The following is an 18,700-nucleotide window of genomic DNA, read 5'->3' as shown; positions in this document are numbered from 1 at the left end:
AGGGAACAAATCAAAGTCCAACAACCAGGGAACAAATCAAAGTCCAACAACCAGAGAACAAATCAAAGTCCAACAACCAGGGAACAAATCAAAGTCCAACAGCCAGGGAACAAATCAAAGTCCAACAACCAGAGAACAAATCAAAGTCCAACAACCAGGGAACAAATCAAAGTCCAACAGCCAGGGAACAAATCAAAGTCCAACAACCAGGGAACAAATCAAAGTCCAACAACCAGGGAACAAACCAGGGAACAAATCAAAGTCCAACAACCAGGGAACAAATCAAAGTCCAACAGCCAGGGAACAAATCATAGTCCAACAACGAGGGAACAAATCATAGTCCAACAACCAGGGAACAAATCGAAGTCCAACAACCAGGGAACAAATCAAAGTCCAACAACCAGGGAACAAACCAGGGAACAAATCAAAGTCCAACAACCAGGGAAAAAAATAAAAGTCCAACAGCCATGGAACAAATCATAGTCCAACAACCAGGGAACAAATCATAGTCAAACAACCAGGGAACCAATCAAAGTCCAACAGCCAGGGAACAAATCATAGTCCAACCACCAGGGAACAAATAATAGTTCAACAACAAGGGAACAAACCAGGGAACAAATAATAGTTCAACAACCAGGGAAAAATCAAAGTCCAACAATCAGGGAACAAATCATAGTTCAACAATCAGGGAACAAACCAGGGAACAAATCATAGTCCAACAACCAAAAACAAGGTGGAGAGGTGGAAACAGGGGTTGGCTCTATAAACGAGCAGACACAGGTGAGTGAGCTCAGGTGTGGATAATCAGTGGCGGGAACCGAAAGGAACGGTTAGTTTACCAAAATAAAAGCCAACCGTCAGAAGTGAACAGGATGTTACAGGAGTCTGTTCTGTAACCAGTAAATGAACTGAACAGAATATGGAGGAGAAACGTTGAATTATTGTGAATGAAACTGACAGGAAGTGACATCAAAGGTTTCTCTTATAAAACAACAGTTAGTGACTGAATGTCCTTTATAGATCACAGGATCAGGACTTTAGAGGACTCAGGAGTGTCCAGCAGCAGTAGGATCAGGACTTTAGAGGACTCAGGAGTGTCCAGCAGCAGTGTGAGCGGTGAGGAAGTCGTCTGCAGTGAACACGGCGTCCTGTCCTCTGTGAGCACTAAGAAGCTGGACAGCAGCGGTGGAGTTTCCTCCTCGCTGCCCAAACAACAATCAGAGGCGTGCAGACAGGAAACAGGAAGTGCCTGAGACAATACAGCGCGGAGAGGATCCGGAGCCCAGCTGCATTCTTCAGGCACGAAAGAAGGATGCAGTCGCACATAATGTTTTCCTTATCAGTGCAGGAAGAAGTCAGCAGCCACTGATCACTTCAACCAGCTTTTACTTTTCATTTCAGAATTTATTCACTCTGAAAATAAAGACCATCAGACGTCTGTGAAAGCAACAAAACACAGAATAATGAGCAATGTGAAGCTTCTGAACATCTGTCTTATACAGCACTGGATCCCAACCTGGGGGTCGGGACCCCAACCAGGGGTCGCCAAAGCTTCATGGGGGGCGGGGGGCACAAGGCCTTCTTGATTTTAAGGCGTATAGAAAAATGTTAAAATAAAAACATTAGGGCTAAATCTCATCATCTGCAGTTATAACAACCTGAGAGCTGAGAGAATAAAACAGAAGAATACAACAGTATAAAAACATCAAGAAAACATTATTCATCCAAATCAAATAACTTCCTGCAGCTATCAGTTTATCATATGTTCTGTTATTGAAGAGAACATGTAATTTGTTGTCTGTTTACTGAAAGAAGAATCACTGAAGGAACAAGGTTGAGAACCAGCCTCATTATTCAACAGCGCCCTTGTGTGGTCTGAATGTGGCAGCTTCAACAGGACGTTACTGCTCAATGTTCTACTAATGTTTTTATTTAGTTCCCAGGAGGTTCTTCTTAAAGATAGACGGACAGAGACACCGACAGACAGACAGACAGAGACACAGACAGACAGACAGACAGACAGACAGACAGACAGACAGACAGACAGACAGAGACACAGACCGACAGACAGACAGATAGACAGTTGAGCTGTGTATGGACGGTAGCTGGTAGCAGAGATTAACTGAACCACACCAGGTCCAGGTCTGGTTCAGTCTTGTGACCCACCACCTCAGACTAGGACCTGAAAATGTAAAGAGAACCAGCAACATCCCAAACTGTTCTTCTTTCAGAGGATAATTAAAAACATTATAAACATGTTGGTTTTTGGTGATTTTTTAAGGGGCGGGGCCTACCAGTTTGATCTGTGACATCACAAATAGTCAGGAAGTGGATCCTGGTCCAGGTGTGATCCAGCAGCACACTGAGACTTTACAGTGAAAGAAAGCAGGAAAACATTTGCATATTCACAGATTGTGGAGTTTTTAATGAGGTATTTTAATGTGGAAATTATACTTATACTTATATACTAACATATCAGACACACATTATTGATCCAAGCATGCAACACATGTCTGGAGGAAGGACTTTAAAGGACAATATTAGCAGATGTCAAACATGAAGAAAAAGCAGCTTAAATCATCTTTAACATGTGATCAATAATAAACTGTTGACAGAAAAATATTAACTTTATTGAGGAAAAGAGAATCTTTTGAACAAACTTCAGACTCAGCTCACAGCCATTAATCAATATGATGATAAGATCAGGATCGATTCATTAGTCCAGGCTGTAGTGAGGTTATCTGCCCCTTGGAGGGCGCTGCAGGCACGCATATTAAAGAATAATGAGCAAACCAACAATAAGACTTTCATTCAACAAGAAGAACTTAAACACTCACACTCAGACTAATAATAACAATAACAACAACAATAATAATAATAATAATAATCTGATAATGAAAGAGAATTTAAAACAGGAAATATTCCTCACAATGTCAGACTTAAAGCAGGTTGAATTACGACCTTTTGAAGAGCCTTTTTCGAAGCATCTTCAGAACTATATTACGTCCAAAAGGAAGATAAAGAACAAAGTATTTGTTTTATGTCGGTTTTTAAAAGCTGGAATCTATAATATGTTCAAACCCAGAGACATCTGTCCTTTTATTCTCTCTCTTGCAGGTCTTATTGCCCCCTGCTGGTCGGAGGGTTTATTGTGTTTCTTTCAGCTCATATAGTTCACAGATTATTAATATTTGAAGGATATTATTGGTGTATGACTGGTGACTTTTGGCTGAATGGCTGCTTATAGTGACTCCAGCTGTTAGAAACATGAACACGTGACTGTGCACCTGAATGAAATACCCTCATCTGTGTTTAATATCTGTGCTGAACATGTTAAATTACGGTCCTATAATGTGGATTAATTAACTAACTGGATTCAGATTCCTCATAAGACGTGAGCTGCTCTGCTGATCTATAGTTTTGCCTCCATGGAACTGTATATTATGTAAATACTGACTTAGCTCAAGATGATGAGAAACTTTCTCAGTGTGTTTTATGTTTTTGGCAGCCCCTCCAGGACATCCTCTGTCTGTCCAACAGCGTGGGAGAAGCAGTGATTGTTAAGGTGGAACTGCTTTATTCAGTGTTTTAAGTGGTTTTAATCAGCGGGTCTGTTTGTTTTGGAGAGGAGGAGACCTCTGTGGATCATTGGGCTCCCGGTAGAAACCTCCTGAACCATGAACACTGAAGGAATCCTAACCGGGAGAAGCTGACTGCAATGACGCCAATGGTGGGGAAGGAAACAACTCCCATGATCCCACGCTGCTTCCTTTCAATTATTGGATATTAGACTTCCCTGCAGACACTCTGTTAACTGTCACTGTCCTTTTTCTAACCTGAGAGCAGAACACCTGGAAACACCTGTAGAGACTTTAATGAAGTAAACGAATATGAATCTGAAACACACTGAACATTTACAGACTGAACCAAAGAGTTGAACTGAGGAGAATTGTGAGCTAAAAACAGTCAGAATCCAGCTGGAGTCTGGTCCCATCAGTCTGACAAACAAACCAACCAGCACACAGTGACAGGCGTCCGTCTCCTTTAAGTCTCTTCGTCGTCGCTGTGGTGCGTCTTCTCCTCGCTCAGGCCGCTCTCGTCGATGTTCTCCAGAGAGTCGGCTCGCTGCACCGTCAGCTCCGACACGCTCATGCATGGCAGCGAGTTCTGCTCCGGAAACATCCACGGCTTCAGGTTGGGGTTGTGCTTCCTCTTCCAGTCCGGATACTTCAGAGACGCCTTGTAGATCTTCCTCATGGCCTGAGAGGAGAGGACACAGTGAGAATTTACTGAACGTGGAGAGGAGACAGACAGGAGGTTTCTGTTTGCAGATTTTACCTTTGGAGCCACAAACTGAGAGACTCTGTTCACCACCCACTTCGGTAACGAACCTGCAGACAGAGAGGACGACACCTTACTGACAGTCTGTGGAGACCAATATGAGTTAAAGACATTGTGTGGACATTAATAGAGAGACAGACATCTTTAGAAACGGTGTTTCTGATTTCTGAAGTCTGCTGTGAGCCACAGAGGTGCCTCCCCCAACTTGTTGTCATTGCTCTGATCAACCAAACTCCATTGGATCAGATAATGTCTATTATTCCTGTCACTGCACTCAGTCTGTAACCTGTGTATGTTCTGACCTTTGGGGTCCACCTGGGTCAGGTAGTAGAGGGTGGAACAGTTGGCTCCGTTGGACTGGATCAGGTATCCGGTCAGCAGGGACACGGCTCGGACGTAGTCCTTCTTAGGAGGGTGTTGCTGAGGAGCCGCACAGAGGAGACAGTTGTTGTTTCACAGGAAAGACAAAGAGAATCTGCTCAATCTTCCAAATAAACTCCAGATTGAATTTCCTGCTACATCAAAGTATAAATAATATAAAACCTATAAAACAATGAACATAGTGTCGGACAGGAAGAAGCTTCTGAATCACTATTGGTGGGAAGACAGAGCTAAACTGTGTTGCAGACATGATGTCATAAAACCCTGCCATTAGCATTGAGTTTACATAATGGACAGTGTGTTAAACCTGCAGTCTCTCTAACAGCCAGCAGGGGGCAGCTCCACTCTGATAGTATTGAGTCTTATGCAGAAGTTGATTCATGAGATCAGTTAACAGTTTCCTGATGAGTTTCTGGTCTCAGTCTCTAGTTTCAGTCTTCTTCCATACAGCATGATGTTCATTTAGTAACTGATGGTCCCATTTAGAGTAAAACAGACCATAAAGCAGGGTATGCTTTAGGGCGGGGCTACCTTGTGATTGACAGCTCATTCTCAGTGAGTCCGTCCAGCTCAACACACCAAACTCAGATCAAACTGTCAAACAGTGCTGATCAGATATGGATCCAGATTCTGTTGTTGACTATTTCTCTCCTCACATCTGTTCACAAACACATTTTACTGTTTATCTGGAATATCAGATCCTGTGTGAGCAGGAGAGCAGCCAATGAGGGCAGCTCAACTCGCTTTATGTGACCTCTGCTGGCTGCTAAACACCAACATGGAGACGACCATAAAGCCCAACTGGAGGTTTCAGAGCTCCACAGACCAATGGGGTTGTCTGTTTACATGAACAGCTAAAAATCTCTTTGACTGATGGACAGACTGTAGCTCAGTAATAACAACAAACTCAACATTAATGCTTACTGGGTGTTTGACGGAGTAGTTGATGATCAGGTAGTCGTTGCCGAGAGGAAGCCAAGATCTCATCGTCACAAAGTCTCTGTTCTTCAGAGGACTGGGACATTTCCCTGCAGACACGCACAGTACCGTCAGGTTGGAGCTAAACATTACAATAAGAATAAAGATACGCAGACCGGCGGCGCTCCGAAGGACTGACAGGAGTAATATCCGATGTCGGCGTTGGCGGTCAGCCTGCCGATGTCGTACGTGTCAATCATGTTGGTGTCCCACTTCTTGCGGTAGCTGGTGTCGTGGAGGACGTCGTACAGCGTCTCCGCCGTCACATCCTTACACACTATCCTCATCTGAGACACAGACAGACAGACAGAAACGCAACATTTCATGCATAGGCTTCATCAGCCGCTGAAACGTCCCATGATCCTCTGCAACGTCTCACCAGAGTGGATTAAAGGTTCATCATGAAAGTTCATTCTTAGTATGGAAACAACAGATCAGTCAGTACTGTAATATCACTCTGCGCCATTTGCTGTGATTATATTCCTCATATTGAGTTTCACTACAATGCTGCTCTGAATTGATCAGATCAATATATCAGTTTATATTACGATGAACTCAAACACTAAATAATCTGATCAAATCAAGAAATATGGTAAACATGTGGAGAACACCCCGACAGTTTACTCCTTACCAGTCTCATACTGGATTGAAACTACTTTATAGTGGAGGCTGGTTTAATCTCACAGATTATCACAACATACTAAACATATAAGTCACAAATATGACAGTAAATACACAGATTATGAAATTAATAGATATCATTATATGATTATAAAAAATTGTGTGAACATTCAGGAGCTGCTCTTTGTTTTCAGTCAATCATTTTAATAATAATAACAATAACAACAATAACAACAAGCTGCTGAGTGTGAGCAGGTCGAGAGGATTCAGTGTCTCTGAACTTCAGATGGTTTTTATGGACTGAGTTATTAATGTAGACGTGTAGGATGACATATTGCATAACAGACGCGGATGAACCTGCTGAGATTATTTCCACTGTTGGATCAATAACTCGGATTATTAATCTCTATTTTTTAAACATTATTTCACACTAATTTATTACATTGTAATCGTTAGCAGAGAAAAATAATTAGTAACGTATAACGAGCTGTTGACTTTGTTTGAAATAACATTAGCTTTGCATTTTATTTCTCTCTTTCGATGTATAATTATATTGTTGGTAAACAAGCATCAGTCAACAAAACAATAAACATTACAAACAAATACCCATTCCCACAAAGAGGCAATAAAAACACAGATAAATATAATAATTAAAGACGCTGTCATTCACCACCTGTCCACCAGAGGTCCTTGCATTGCAACCATACAGATTAATTTATGTAATGCAAAACCTTAATGTTGATGGATGTGGAGTCCACATTATACATCCAACTGTATGGAGAAATAATGAAACCAGCAGGGTTCAGTACGGTGATGAATGATGTGATGACAATCAGGGACTATGTTCGTCAGCTGAATTGATTTTGGTTGAGGTTTGATTATTGATTATTGTATCTGGTATAAAATGAATAAAATAAATACAGGGACTGGTTCATTTCCTGTTTTCTGTACCTTATGAACCAAACTGACGGTTCTGTTGTGAACGGAGACACCTGATCATACGATGCCTTGCTCAGCGGCTCATCCTCAGCTTACTGGGACAGCAAAGCTTCACTTTCCCCGCTCAGATCTTATCAGGCAGTCTGGGATTTCAGTGTTTAACCTTCAGCTCTCTAACAACATTTCCCATGAGTCTTAGCAAAGGCAGCACCGCAGCGTCCTGTTTAATCATCCTGAGATCTGATCCGGCTCTGGTTCCAGTCCAACCTCATTCTGTGGTGTACCTCAGGGCTCCGTTTTAGGTCCTTTATTGTTTCCTGTTTCTCTTGGGGACAAATATTTTTATTTTTATGCTAATGACACCCAGCGCTATCAGCATTGCTATCTCTCTAATTTCTGTCGTATTTGTCACGTTTTAGGTTTTAGTTTAGATGTTTCCTGTTTTATTTTGTAATTCTCACTCCTCCTCTCATGTCAGTTACCTCACTTCCTGTCTTTGTTTTAGTTTATTTATTGGCAGATATATAAATATTTATAAAGACAATGTTTGAGTCCAAGATAGCTCAGCTTCAGAAATATAATGTATATATATATATAATATATTCTAGCAGCAGCAGTCAGATCTGAGAGGGAAGGACGAAGGACTGATGTTGTTTATTTTATTGACATTTTAGATCAGTTTCCAGTGAGATATTATTTTGTTATCGTCTGTTTACTCTCAAACTAATTAGAGTTTGTAATGGCCTTAAAATAATTGTGTGTATAGGATAAACTAATAAACCAGGGATATCATTTTAATTGTAGATATCTTACTTACTGGCCGAGGAGGTGGAGTGGCAGCCATATATGATTCGAGCGTTTTAATGGACCCTAAACCTAAACTAAATTATAATTCATTTGAAAGCCTTGTTCTTAGTCTTTCTCACCCAAACTGGAAAACACTGCAGCCAGTTCTATTTGTTATAGTGTACCGCGCTCCTGGACCGTACTCTGATTTTATATCTGAATTTTCAGAGTTTCTATCAAGCTTAGTCCTTAAATCAGATAAAGTAATTATTGTAGGTGATTTTAATATTCATGTGGATGTTGACAATGACAGCCTTAGTAATGCATTTATATCATTAATAGACTCAATTGGCTTCTGTCAGAGTGTAAATAAACCAACTCATTGTTTTAATCACACTCTTGACCTTGTTTTATCATATGGCATTGATATTGAACATTTAATAGTCTTCCCACATAATCCTTTCCTATCTGACCATTATTTAGTAACTTTTGAATTCATACTATTAGATTATAAGCCATTAGGCAAAACTTCCTACAGCAGATGTCTATCTGACAGTGCTGTAGCTAAATTTAAGGAGGAGATTCCTTCAGTGTTTAATTCAATGCCATGTCTGAATTTAACAGAGTCCTATAACGACTTTAGTCCCTCTGAAATTGATAATCTTGTCGATAGTGCTACAGGCTCACTACGATCAACATTAGACTCTATCGCTCCTATAAAAAGGAAATTATTAAAACATAGGAGACTAGCACCTTGGTATAACCACCAAACCCGCCAGTTAAAACAAATAGCTAGAAAATCTGAAAGGAAATGGCGCTCTTCCAAATTATCAGAATATCGCTCAAATTGGCAAGATGATCTTAAGATTTATAGAAAGGCCCTCCGTAATGCCAGAGGAGCCTATTACTCAGCACTAATAGAAGAAAATAAGAACAACCCTAGGTTCCTCTTCAGCACTGTAGCCAGGCTGACAGAGAGTCACAGCTCTATTGAGCCACATATCCCCATAAACTTAAGTAGCAATGACTTCATGAGCTTCTTCTATAATAAAATTATTACTATTAGAGAGAAAATTAATCACCAACTGCCATCAACAGTTATCAGTGGCTCTCCAAGTTCAGGGACTTCTGTCAATGTAAACTTAGATGTATATTTAGACTGTTTCTCTGCTATCGATCTTCATCAGTTAACTTCAATCATTTCTTCATCGAAGCCATCAACCTGTCTATTAGACCCGATCCCAACTAGGCTGCTTAAAGAAGTTGTTCCCTTAATTGGCACTTCTTTACTGGATATGATTAATCTTTCTTTATTATCAGGATATGTACCACAGTCCTTTAAAGTAGCTGTAATTAAGCCCCTTCTTAAAAAGTCCACTCTTGACCCAGGGGTTTTGGCCAACTATAGACCGATTTCTAACCTCCCGTTCCTCTCTAAGATTCTGGAGAAAGTAGTCGCCAAAGAGTTGTGTGACTTTCTACATAACAATAGTTTATTTGAGGATTTTCAGTCAGGATTTAGAGTTCATCATAGCACAGAGACAGCTCTGGTTAAAGTTAATAATGACCTTCTGACTGCTTCTGACAATGGACTTGTCTCTGTACTTGTATTATTAGATCTTAGTGCTGCATTTGACACCATTGACCATGATATTCTTTTACAGAGACTTGAGCATCAAATTGGCATTAAAGGAACCGCCCTAACCTGGTTTAAGTCATACTTATCAGATCGTTCTCAGTTTGTACATGTTAACGATGAATCCTCCATAAATACTAAAGTTAGTCATGGAGTTCCACAAGGTTCTGTACTTGGACCAATACTATTTACTTTATATATGCTCCCTTTAGGCAACATTATTAGGAATCACTCCATTAACTTTCACTGTTATGCAGATGATACGCAGTTATATCTATCAATCAAACCCAATGAAATTAATCAATTACCTAAATTACAAACATGTCTTAAGGACATAAAATCCTGGATGACCTGCAATTTTCTGATGTTAAACTCAGAAAAAAACGAAATTCTTGTTCTTGGCCCCAAAAACCTTAGAGACTCATTGTCTAAAGATATAGTCACTCTAGATGGCATTAACTTGGCCTCTAGCGCCACTGTCAGGAATCTTGGAGTTATCTTTGATCAGGATTTTTGTCATTTAACTCCCACATAAAGCAGACCTCTAGGACTGCCTTCTTTCATTTACGTAATATTAGAAAAATTAGACACATACTATCACAGACAGATGCAGAAAAACTAATCCATGCATTTGTTACTTCAAGGCTGGATTACTGCAACTCTTTATTATCAGGTTGCCCCAATAAGTCCATTAAAACGCTCCAATTAATTCAGAACGCTGCAGCACGAGTACTGACAGGAACTAGAAAAAGAGATCACATCTCTCCTGTACTAGCTACTCTGCATTGGCTCCCTATAAAATGTAGAATTGAATTTAAAATCCTCCTCCTCACCTATAAAGCTCTTCATGGTCAGGCCCCTTCATATCTTAAAGAGCTCATAGTACCCTATTACCCCACTAGAACACTACGTTCTCTGAATGCTGGGCTACTTGTGGTTCCTATAGTCTCTAAAAGTAGAACAGGAGCCAGAGCCTTCAGTTACCAAGCTCCTCTCCTGTGGAACCAGCTTCCAGTTGTGGTTCGGGAGGCAGACACCCTCACCACATTCAAGAGTAGGCTTAAGACATTCCTCTTTGATAAAGCTTATAGTTAGGGCTGGATCAGGTGAGTCCTGAACCATCCCTTAGTTATGCTGCTATAGGCCTAGACTATCGGGGGATTTCCCATGGTGCACTGAGCTACTCTCTTCCTCTCTCTTTCTGCACTCATTCATGTCCCTTTAATGCATGTTACTAACTCCACTTCTTCCCCGGAGTTCTTGTGCTTTCTCGTCTCGCAGGTTCTCATGGATCCTGGTGGAGCCTCCTGCCATGGTCCTGCTTGACTGCCATTGCCAATACTGTTGTTGCTGTGCACCTGTCTGTCTGTCTGTCTCTCGCTCTCTCTCTCTGCCTCTCTCTCTCTGCCTCTCTGCCTCTCTCTCTCTGCCTCTCTCTCTCTCTCTCTCTCTCTCTCTCTCTCTCTCTCTCTCTCTCTCTCTCTCTCTCTCTCTCACCCCAACTGGTCGAGACAGACGACCACCCACCTAGAGCCGGAGGATCTGTCCTAGGTTTCTGCCTTTTAACAGGCAGTTTTTCCTTGCCCTTGTCGCCAAGTGCTTGCTCATGGTGGTACTGTTGGGTCTCTGTAATTAATGTTAAAGAGTTCGGTCTAGACCTGCTCTATTTGAAAAGTGTCCTGAGATAACTTCTGTTATGAATTGGCGCTATACAAATAAAATTGAATTGAATTGAATTGAATTGAATTATGAAATATAAAAATAGTAAAGAAATATAGTAAAAAAACAACAACCAAGAAACAGCAGAAACAACATTTTATGTGTTAATTTTCAGTTCTTCGCGTTTCTTCCGGAGAAAAGATATAGGTCTTCTGTTCCAGTGGAAGGAGGAGACGATGTTCAACCATTGTTTTAGAGATTGTGCAGACAGACAGTCAGACAGAGTTCTGGACGTCATGTGAGACGACCGCTCACTGTAGGACGTCACTGTTTTCCACTGCTGTAATCTTCCAGGAGTGTCGGGCTCGGCTGAGCGGCGGTCATCCGATACTGTGAGGGTGAACGCTGTAAAATGCTCCATGTAACTCAATCAGCACAGCTCGGCCGCAGCGTTAATCATTCATAAAGAGCTTCACGTCTTTGTCTGTCCGTCACTCAGCAGATATTCCTCCTCCGTTTAACCAACGCTGATACTGTGACTGCAGTTAAATCACTAATAATATAGTCCATTATTAAAACATCAACCAGAGAACTTCAGTCTCACATTGACCAGCAAGTATATCTCAGCTGGACAGTCAGGAGTCTTGGTGTTATCTTTGAGTCACCAAGATCGCCTTCACTTTCGTAACGTACCGATAACTAAAGTCTGATGCAGAGGTCTTATTTCCCGCCAGTGTTTCATCCAGACTTAATTATTGTTCTGTTGTCTGTTCTTTTGTGAGCTAGCACTAAAAGTATGGAAATGCTTCAAAATGCTTTCTTGTATTTGAATGTGTGCTACGTCCCCCCAGTCCAGCAGCTGTAGTGGATCCATTAGCTGACTCTGTTGGACTGGGAGCTTCGAGTGAACAGCAGGTCCAGACCGGGACTGAATGCAGCATCTAATGCGGACGGAGGACAGTTGACTGCAGGGAATAAAGGACTGAGGTGTTTATATTGCAGGATTTTGCTCCTGCCACCCCGGGGCTATGTTGGCTAACATTACCATTAGCAGCAGTTAGCGGAGTTGAGGCAGAAAACCAGATAATATTCTCTCCATAATATATGATCCAGTTTCACCAAATCTCTGATAAAGTTGTGTTTGTACAGTAATAATAAAGTTGTGTTTGTTCAGTGATAATAAAGTTGTGTTTGTACAGTGTTAATAAAGTTGTGTTTATACAGTGTTAATAAAGTTGTGTTTGTACAGTGATAATAAAGTTGTGTTTGTACAGTGTTAATAAAGTTGTGTTTGTACAGTGATAATAAAGTTGTGTTTGTACAGTGTTAATAAAGTTGTGTTTGTACAGTGATAATAAAGTTGTGTTTGTACAGTGTTAATAAAGTTGTGTTTGTACAGTGTTAATAAAGTTGTGTGTTTGTACAGTGATAATAAAGTTGTGTGTTTGTACAGTGTTAATAAAGTTGTGTGTTTGTACAGTGATAATAAAGTTGTGTGTTTGTACAGTGTTAATAAAGTTGTGTGTTTGTACAGTGATAATAAAGTTATGTGTTTGTACAGTGTTAATAAAGTTGTGTGTTTGTACAGTGTTAATAAAGTTGTGTTTGTACAGTGATAATAAAGTTGTGTTTGTACAGTGTTAATAAAGTTGTGTGTTTGTACAGTGATAATAAAGTTGTGTGTTTGTACAGTGATAATAAAGTTGTGTGTTTGTACAGTGTTAATAAAGTTGTGTGTTTGTACAGTGTTAATAAAGTTGTGTCTGTACAGTGTTAATAAGGTTGTGTGTTTGTACAGTGTTAATAAAGTTGTGTTTGTACAGTGTTAATAAAGTTGTGTGTTTGTACAGTGTTAATAAAGTTGTGTGTTTGTACAGTGTTAATAAAGTTGTGTGTTTGTACAGTGTTAATAAAGTTGTGTGTTTGTACAGTGTTAATAAAGTTGTGTGTTTGTACAGTGTTAATAAAGTTGTGTGTTTGTACAGTGTTAATAAAGTTGTGTGTTTGTACAGTGATAATAAAGTTGTGTGTTTGTACATTGATAATAAAGTTGTGTGTTTGTACAGTGTTAATAAAGTTGTGTGTTTGTACAGTGTTAATAAAGTTGTGTCTGTACAGTGTTAATAAAGTTGTGTGTTTGTACAGTGTTAATAAGGTTGTGTGTTTGTACAGTGTTAATAAAGTTGTGTTTGTACAGTGTTAATAAAGTTGTGTGTTTGTACAGTGTTAATAAAGTTGTGTGTTTGTACAGTGTTAATAAAGCTGTGTTTGTACAGTGTTAATAAAGTTGTGTGTTTGTACAGTGATAATAAAGTTGTGTGTTTGTACAGTGATAATAAAGTTAGTAAATAAAGTCAGTCTGTGATGTGTTCAGGTTCTGATATGAACACCTGACCACAGGTACGCGGCTGTTAAACATCTCCTGGGTTCAGTTTGAGATGTCGTCAGCTCCCAACGATATTTTAATTATTCATATGTGAGAAGAAGCACCTCGCTGCTCCAGAAAGACTGCTTGAATTATTAATACAGGAGCCGCCATCATCATCAACATCATCATCATCATCAACATCATCATCATCAACATTATCATCATCAACATCAGCAGCAGCTCTACTTCAGTGTGTGAGTGTCCCATCTGTCTGCAGTGACTTCCTGCGGTTCACTTCCTGTGGTTAACTTCCTGAGGTTCATTTCCTGCGGCCGGCCTCAGGTCAAACTCTCTGTGAGTGACCTGAGGGTAGAAACACTGACGCAGGTCAGAGTCATCAATAATGACAGGTACAGATTATCTCCTGTTTCCTCTTTCTGCACACCGATAACGATGACGAACTCTCTGATTCTTCCTTGCGTCTTTTCTCTCAGGATCACTTCGATATTTCTGCTCTTATTAATCATTGAACTGTCTGCTAGCTCATTTAGTTTTCATGTTTTACATTGAAACAATATGAAGGAGATCCTCAGAGGCAGTGAGATATATTTTATACCTATAACTGATCCATCTGACAACCTTCATCTTTATTTTGCTGCTGCTCCTCACTGGATCCAGTCCTGTTGCCCACACTGACTCGTGTTTAAGCCTCTTTAACAGAATGTTGACATTTGGTTTCAGAGGTCACATGAAGGTGTTTGTCTGATCTGTCCATCAACCCCACAACCTCCATATTGTGGACCTCTTCACACCGCGCCACCTGACTTCATTGGAACACTAGGCGGACGCGTCAAGGAGAGACGCTAAAGGATTCGTACAGTCTGAAGCCGACGACACCAGACTGTAAATCCTCAATGTTTAAATAATCCATCATTCATTCATGCTGATCCTGATACAAAGAGTGTAAACAGAGCAGCTGCTGGTTGTGGGTCTGCAGGAGGATCCGGTTCCAGATGGAGGTCAGTGTGACGCTGCAGACGTCTCGTCTTTCTCGCAAACACTCACAGCAGTTAGCCTCCGCTAACTGTTAGCTGGCTGCTAGCAGAGCAGCCACATAGCTAACGAACAGACGCTGGTTATACACACTGACACCGTTTGGTCCACTCTGGCTTAAAGCTTAAAGCTTAAAGCTTAAAGCTTAAACTTAAACTTAAACTTAAATAAACCTTTCAAATGTCAAAACTTAAAGTCGGACATACCAATACCAATCCAATAATTTAATAATTATAACTAAACAAATGTTTGACAATAAAACAATTAAAGTTCAGATCTGTTCAACCAGCTGGCGTCCAATCGATTTAATAAATAATATAAATATACAGCAGATATTAATGATCACATTTACATTGTGGATGATGAACACTGAACACTATCAGCTGTAAAGGTCAGTCCCATAAACACTGACGCGGGTCTGTCCTGAATACTGTCCGGTCCTGGTCTGTCTGAGTCCGTGAATGCAGCAGAACCCGAGCTCAACAACAAAACCTTCCTTCATTTCTTCAGTCCAACAAGTTCAGGGAACTTTTCCTGCAGCTGTCGTTGCAGGTTGGAGACGGCTGCTCAACTCTCACCGCCTGTAGCTTCCTCAAAGACCTCTGTCACAAGATCCACTGCAGTTTGGATACCAGGAGAAGGTGGGCGTGAAGGATGCCATCCTCTATCTGCTCCATAGGGCGTATTCTCATCTGGACAAGGAGAGCGGCGCTGTGAGAATTGCGTTTTTTGATTTCTCCAGTGCCTTCAACACCATCCGGCTGCTCCTGCTGAGAGACAAGCTGACAGAAATGAGGGTGGACCCACTCCTGGTGACATGGATTACGGACTACCTCATGGAGAGACCACAGTACGTCCGACTGAAGGGCTGCACGTCAGACACCGTGGTCAGCAGAACCGGAGCACCACAGGGGACCGTGCTCTCTCCCGTCCTTTTGACCGTGTACACATCTGACTTCCAGTACAACTCCGGGCTCTGCCACATGCAGAAATACTCAGACGACACTGCGATAGTCGGCTGTATCAAGGATGGACGGGAGGGGGAATACAGGAGCCTGGTCGAGGACTTTGTGATATGGTGCAGGTCCAACCATCTCCAGCTGTACACCTCCAAGACCAAGGAGATGGTGGTGGACTTCAGACCCGTGGCCATCGAGGGGGTCGATGTGGAGGTGGTCAGGACCTATAAATATCTGGGGCTGCAGCTGGACGACAAGCTGGACTGGACAGCAAATATGGACGCTTTACCCAGGAAAGGGCAGAGCCGTCTGTACTTCCTGAGAAGGCTGGGGTCCTTCAACATCTGCAAATAACTGCTGCAGATGTTTTACCAGGCTGTGGTGGCCAGTGTGCTCTTTTATGCTGTGGTTTGCTGGGGAGGAAGCAGCAAGAAGAGAGACGCCGGTCGACTGGACAGACTGGTGAGGAGAGCTGGCTCAGTGGTGACAGTAGCAGAAAAAAGGACCCTGGACAAACTGCTGTCAATACTGGACAACACCCACCACCCTCTGCACAACACCTTCACCAGGCAGAGGAGTGTGTTCAGTGGCAGACTGCTGTCCCAATCCAGCTCCACCAACAGACTCAAAAACTCTTTCGTCCCCCATCAGACTGTACAACAGCTCTCAGTAAAGGCAGGGAGGACAATAGATAATAGTATATTAAAGTGTCATGAGATAACTTCTGTTATGAATTGGCGCTATACAAATAAAACTGAATTGAATTGAATTAATAGACAATGGACAAGTTCTATCTGTATTTGCACATCCATTTGCACTGTTTTACTTCCATTTGCACTGCTTACTGTTTGCACTGTTTACTGTAGCTACTGTTAATTTATATATATATATAATACTTTATATTTTATTTTCTATTTTATTTTTTATTCTATTATCACGGTTAGGGTTTTTAATTTTAGTTTAATGTAGGTTTAATGTATGTTTAATGTATGTTTGTATGCTGCTACTGGATACTTGAATTTCCCTCGGGATAAATAAAGTATCTATCTATCTATTTATCTATCTATCTGTCCTCTTCCTCTGTCCTCTTCCTCTGTCCTCTCTCCTCTGTCCTCTTCCTCTGTCCTTTTCCTCTGTCCTCTTCCTCTGTCCTCTCTCCTCTGTCCTCTTAATCTCTCCTCTGTCCTCTTCCTCTGTCTCTGTCCTCTTCCTCTGTCCTCTCTCCTCTGTCATCTTCCTCTTCCTCTGTCCTCTTCCTCTGTCCTCTGTCGTCATCCTCTGTCCTCTGTCCTCTCTCCTTTCTCCTTTGTCCTCTTCCTCTGTCGTCTTCCTCTCTCCTCTGTCCTCTGTCCTCTGTCCTTGGGTTTCCAGCCGTTACGTTTTCCTTTCCGCTCTGAATATTTCAGCGGTGAGCAGCGGTTTGTGTTTCCTCTGCAGGAGGCCAACGCTGTTTACAATCTCTGAACAGCTGTTCACAATATGTGGGTCAGAGGACAGAGGAGAGAGGACAGAGGAAGAGGACAGAAGTGAGAGGACAGAGAAGAGAGGAGAGAGGAAGAGGACAGAGGACAGGCCGCTGAGGAGCCACTAAGCAAGGCAGCGACCCGACAACCTGTCATATACAGTATTTATAACTGATTGACTTTATTGTGTATTTATGGTCTGATGTTGGTCTGTTACATTTTTTCTCTTTTTACAATCAATATATCTGATGGTTGTCCTAGGTTTCTGCCTTTTAACAGGCAGTTTTTCCTTGCAGCTGTCTCCAAGGTCTTGCTCATGGTGGTACTGTTGGGTCTCTGTAAATAATGTTATAAAGAGTTCGGTCTAGACCTGCTCTATTTGAAAAGTGTCCTGAGATAACTTCTGTTATGAATTGGTGCTATACAAATAAAATTGAACTGAATTGAATGAATGTGGAGTTTGTAATCATTTTAAAATCAATATCATATATTCTATTGAAAGTTTTAAATGATCATATTAAATGATCAATTCAATTCAATTCAATTCAATTTTATTTGTATAGCGCCAATTCATAAGCATCAATCTGCTGGTTATCAATCTAATTACTATTTGGTCCATAAAATGTAAAACATAATCAGAAATATAGTTCATCTATTGAATTAAACAGCAGCTATATTGATAATTGATTCGTCTTTTTGAGTCATTTTGTAAAAAAATCAAAATTCTCTGATTTCAGTTTCTTAGTGTGAACTTGTGATTTTCTGACATTTTCTTTCAATCAACTAATCGATTAATGGAGAAAATGATCAGCAGACAAATCAACAATGAAATCATCAGTTGTAGCTCTTTGTTGAGAAAAGCAATTTTGCCCCCCAAAAAATACGATTATGTTCGTTTTCTTTTTTTCAACTAATCGATTAATGGAGAAAATGATCGGTAGATGAATCAATAAAGAAAAGACTGATCAGTTGCGGCTCTGTTACAGTTTACTGTTCTGTGTTTGCTGTAATATTGAATCACAGAACAATTATTGGATTATGTTTGTTTTCTGTTGATCAACTAATCGATCGATTAATGGTTCTAATTGACCTGAAAGCCTTGTATCCCCAGATGAAACTTTTACTGTGAAAACCCTCCAAACAGGAAGTCCCAGCTCACCTTGAGCTTCTGGACGCTCCGGCTCTCCTCCTCGCGGCACCACACCGTCACTCCACCCTTGTTGTAGCGGCTGACCCATCCGTCCACACTCAGGCACTGGTCTTTGAATGAGGAGAAGTCTGAGTCGTCCGGGATCTGGACCGGCATCTCGACAGAAACCACACTGAACCAGAGAAGAGCCGGAGTTCAGTTTGACATCGGCCTGGGATCTGATCGATCAGTCTATCAGTTGATTGATCGATCGGTAGAGGGACAGATGCTGCCAGCAGCAGGGTTTCTGAGCTCTGGAGGACTCTGGAGGTCTGTCAGCTGTGGATCTGGTCCCTGCACAGATCAGTCAGAACACTAAGAGCTCTC

At 41.2% G+C, this 18,700-nt stretch overlaps 1 protein-coding gene and 1 long non-coding RNA gene across 4 annotated transcripts; one reads left to right on the top strand and one right to left on the bottom strand.

Moving 5' to 3' along the window:
* Nucleotides 1–2,608: 2,608 nt before the first annotated feature.
* On the bottom strand, nt 2,609–18,664 carry stard15 (StAR-related lipid transfer (START) domain containing 15). The gene is made up of 6 exons (XM_051420156.1): nt 18,344–18,664; nt 5,840–5,987; nt 5,647–5,750; nt 4,644–4,761; nt 4,339–4,391; nt 2,609–4,260 (listed from the first exon to the last, which is right to left on the bottom strand). Exons 1-6 carry the CDS (start codon nt 18,488–18,490, stop codon nt 4,045–4,047), a joined length of 786 nt encoding a protein of 261 aa, XP_051276116.1. The 5' UTR covers nt 18,491–18,664; the 3' UTR covers nt 2,609–4,044.
* LOC127374697 (uncharacterized) lies at nt 12,688–15,280 on the top strand. 3 transcript variants are annotated; one of them, XR_007887195.1, is made up of 3 exons: nt 12,688–12,885; nt 13,123–13,201; nt 13,497–15,280. It is a non-coding gene; the product is annotated as an uncharacterized LOC127374697 (long non-coding RNA). The 3 variants fall into 3 exon arrangements; XR_007887196.1 differs by having other exon boundaries at nt 13,123–13,363; nt 13,497–13,581; XR_007887197.1 differs by having other exon boundaries at nt 13,123–13,228; nt 13,497–13,560.
* Nucleotides 18,665–18,700: the final 36 nt, after the last annotated feature.

This window comes from Dicentrarchus labrax, unplaced genomic scaffold, assembly GCF_905237075.1.
Source record: "Dicentrarchus labrax unplaced genomic scaffold, dlabrax2021, whole genome shotgun sequence".
NCBI lineage: Eukaryota > Metazoa > Chordata > Actinopteri > Moronidae > Dicentrarchus > Dicentrarchus labrax.
Note: the sequence above shows the minus strand (reverse complement) of the source record. Positions and strands in the feature narration are given on the sequence as shown.

Coding starts and splice junctions, on each gene's coding strand:
- stard15 (XM_051420156.1), bottom strand. CDS start 18,490: ATGCCGGTCCAGATCCCGGACGACTCAGACTTCTCCTCATTCAAAGAC. Junction 5,988..18,343: donor GGAGCGTCCAGAAGCTCAAG/GTGAGCTGGGAC, acceptor TCTGTGTCTCAG/ATGAGGATAGTGTGTAAGGA. Junction 5,751..5,839: donor CGACATCGGATATTACTCCT/GTCAGTCCTTCG, acceptor GCGTGTCTGCAG/GGAAATGTCCCAGTCCTCTG.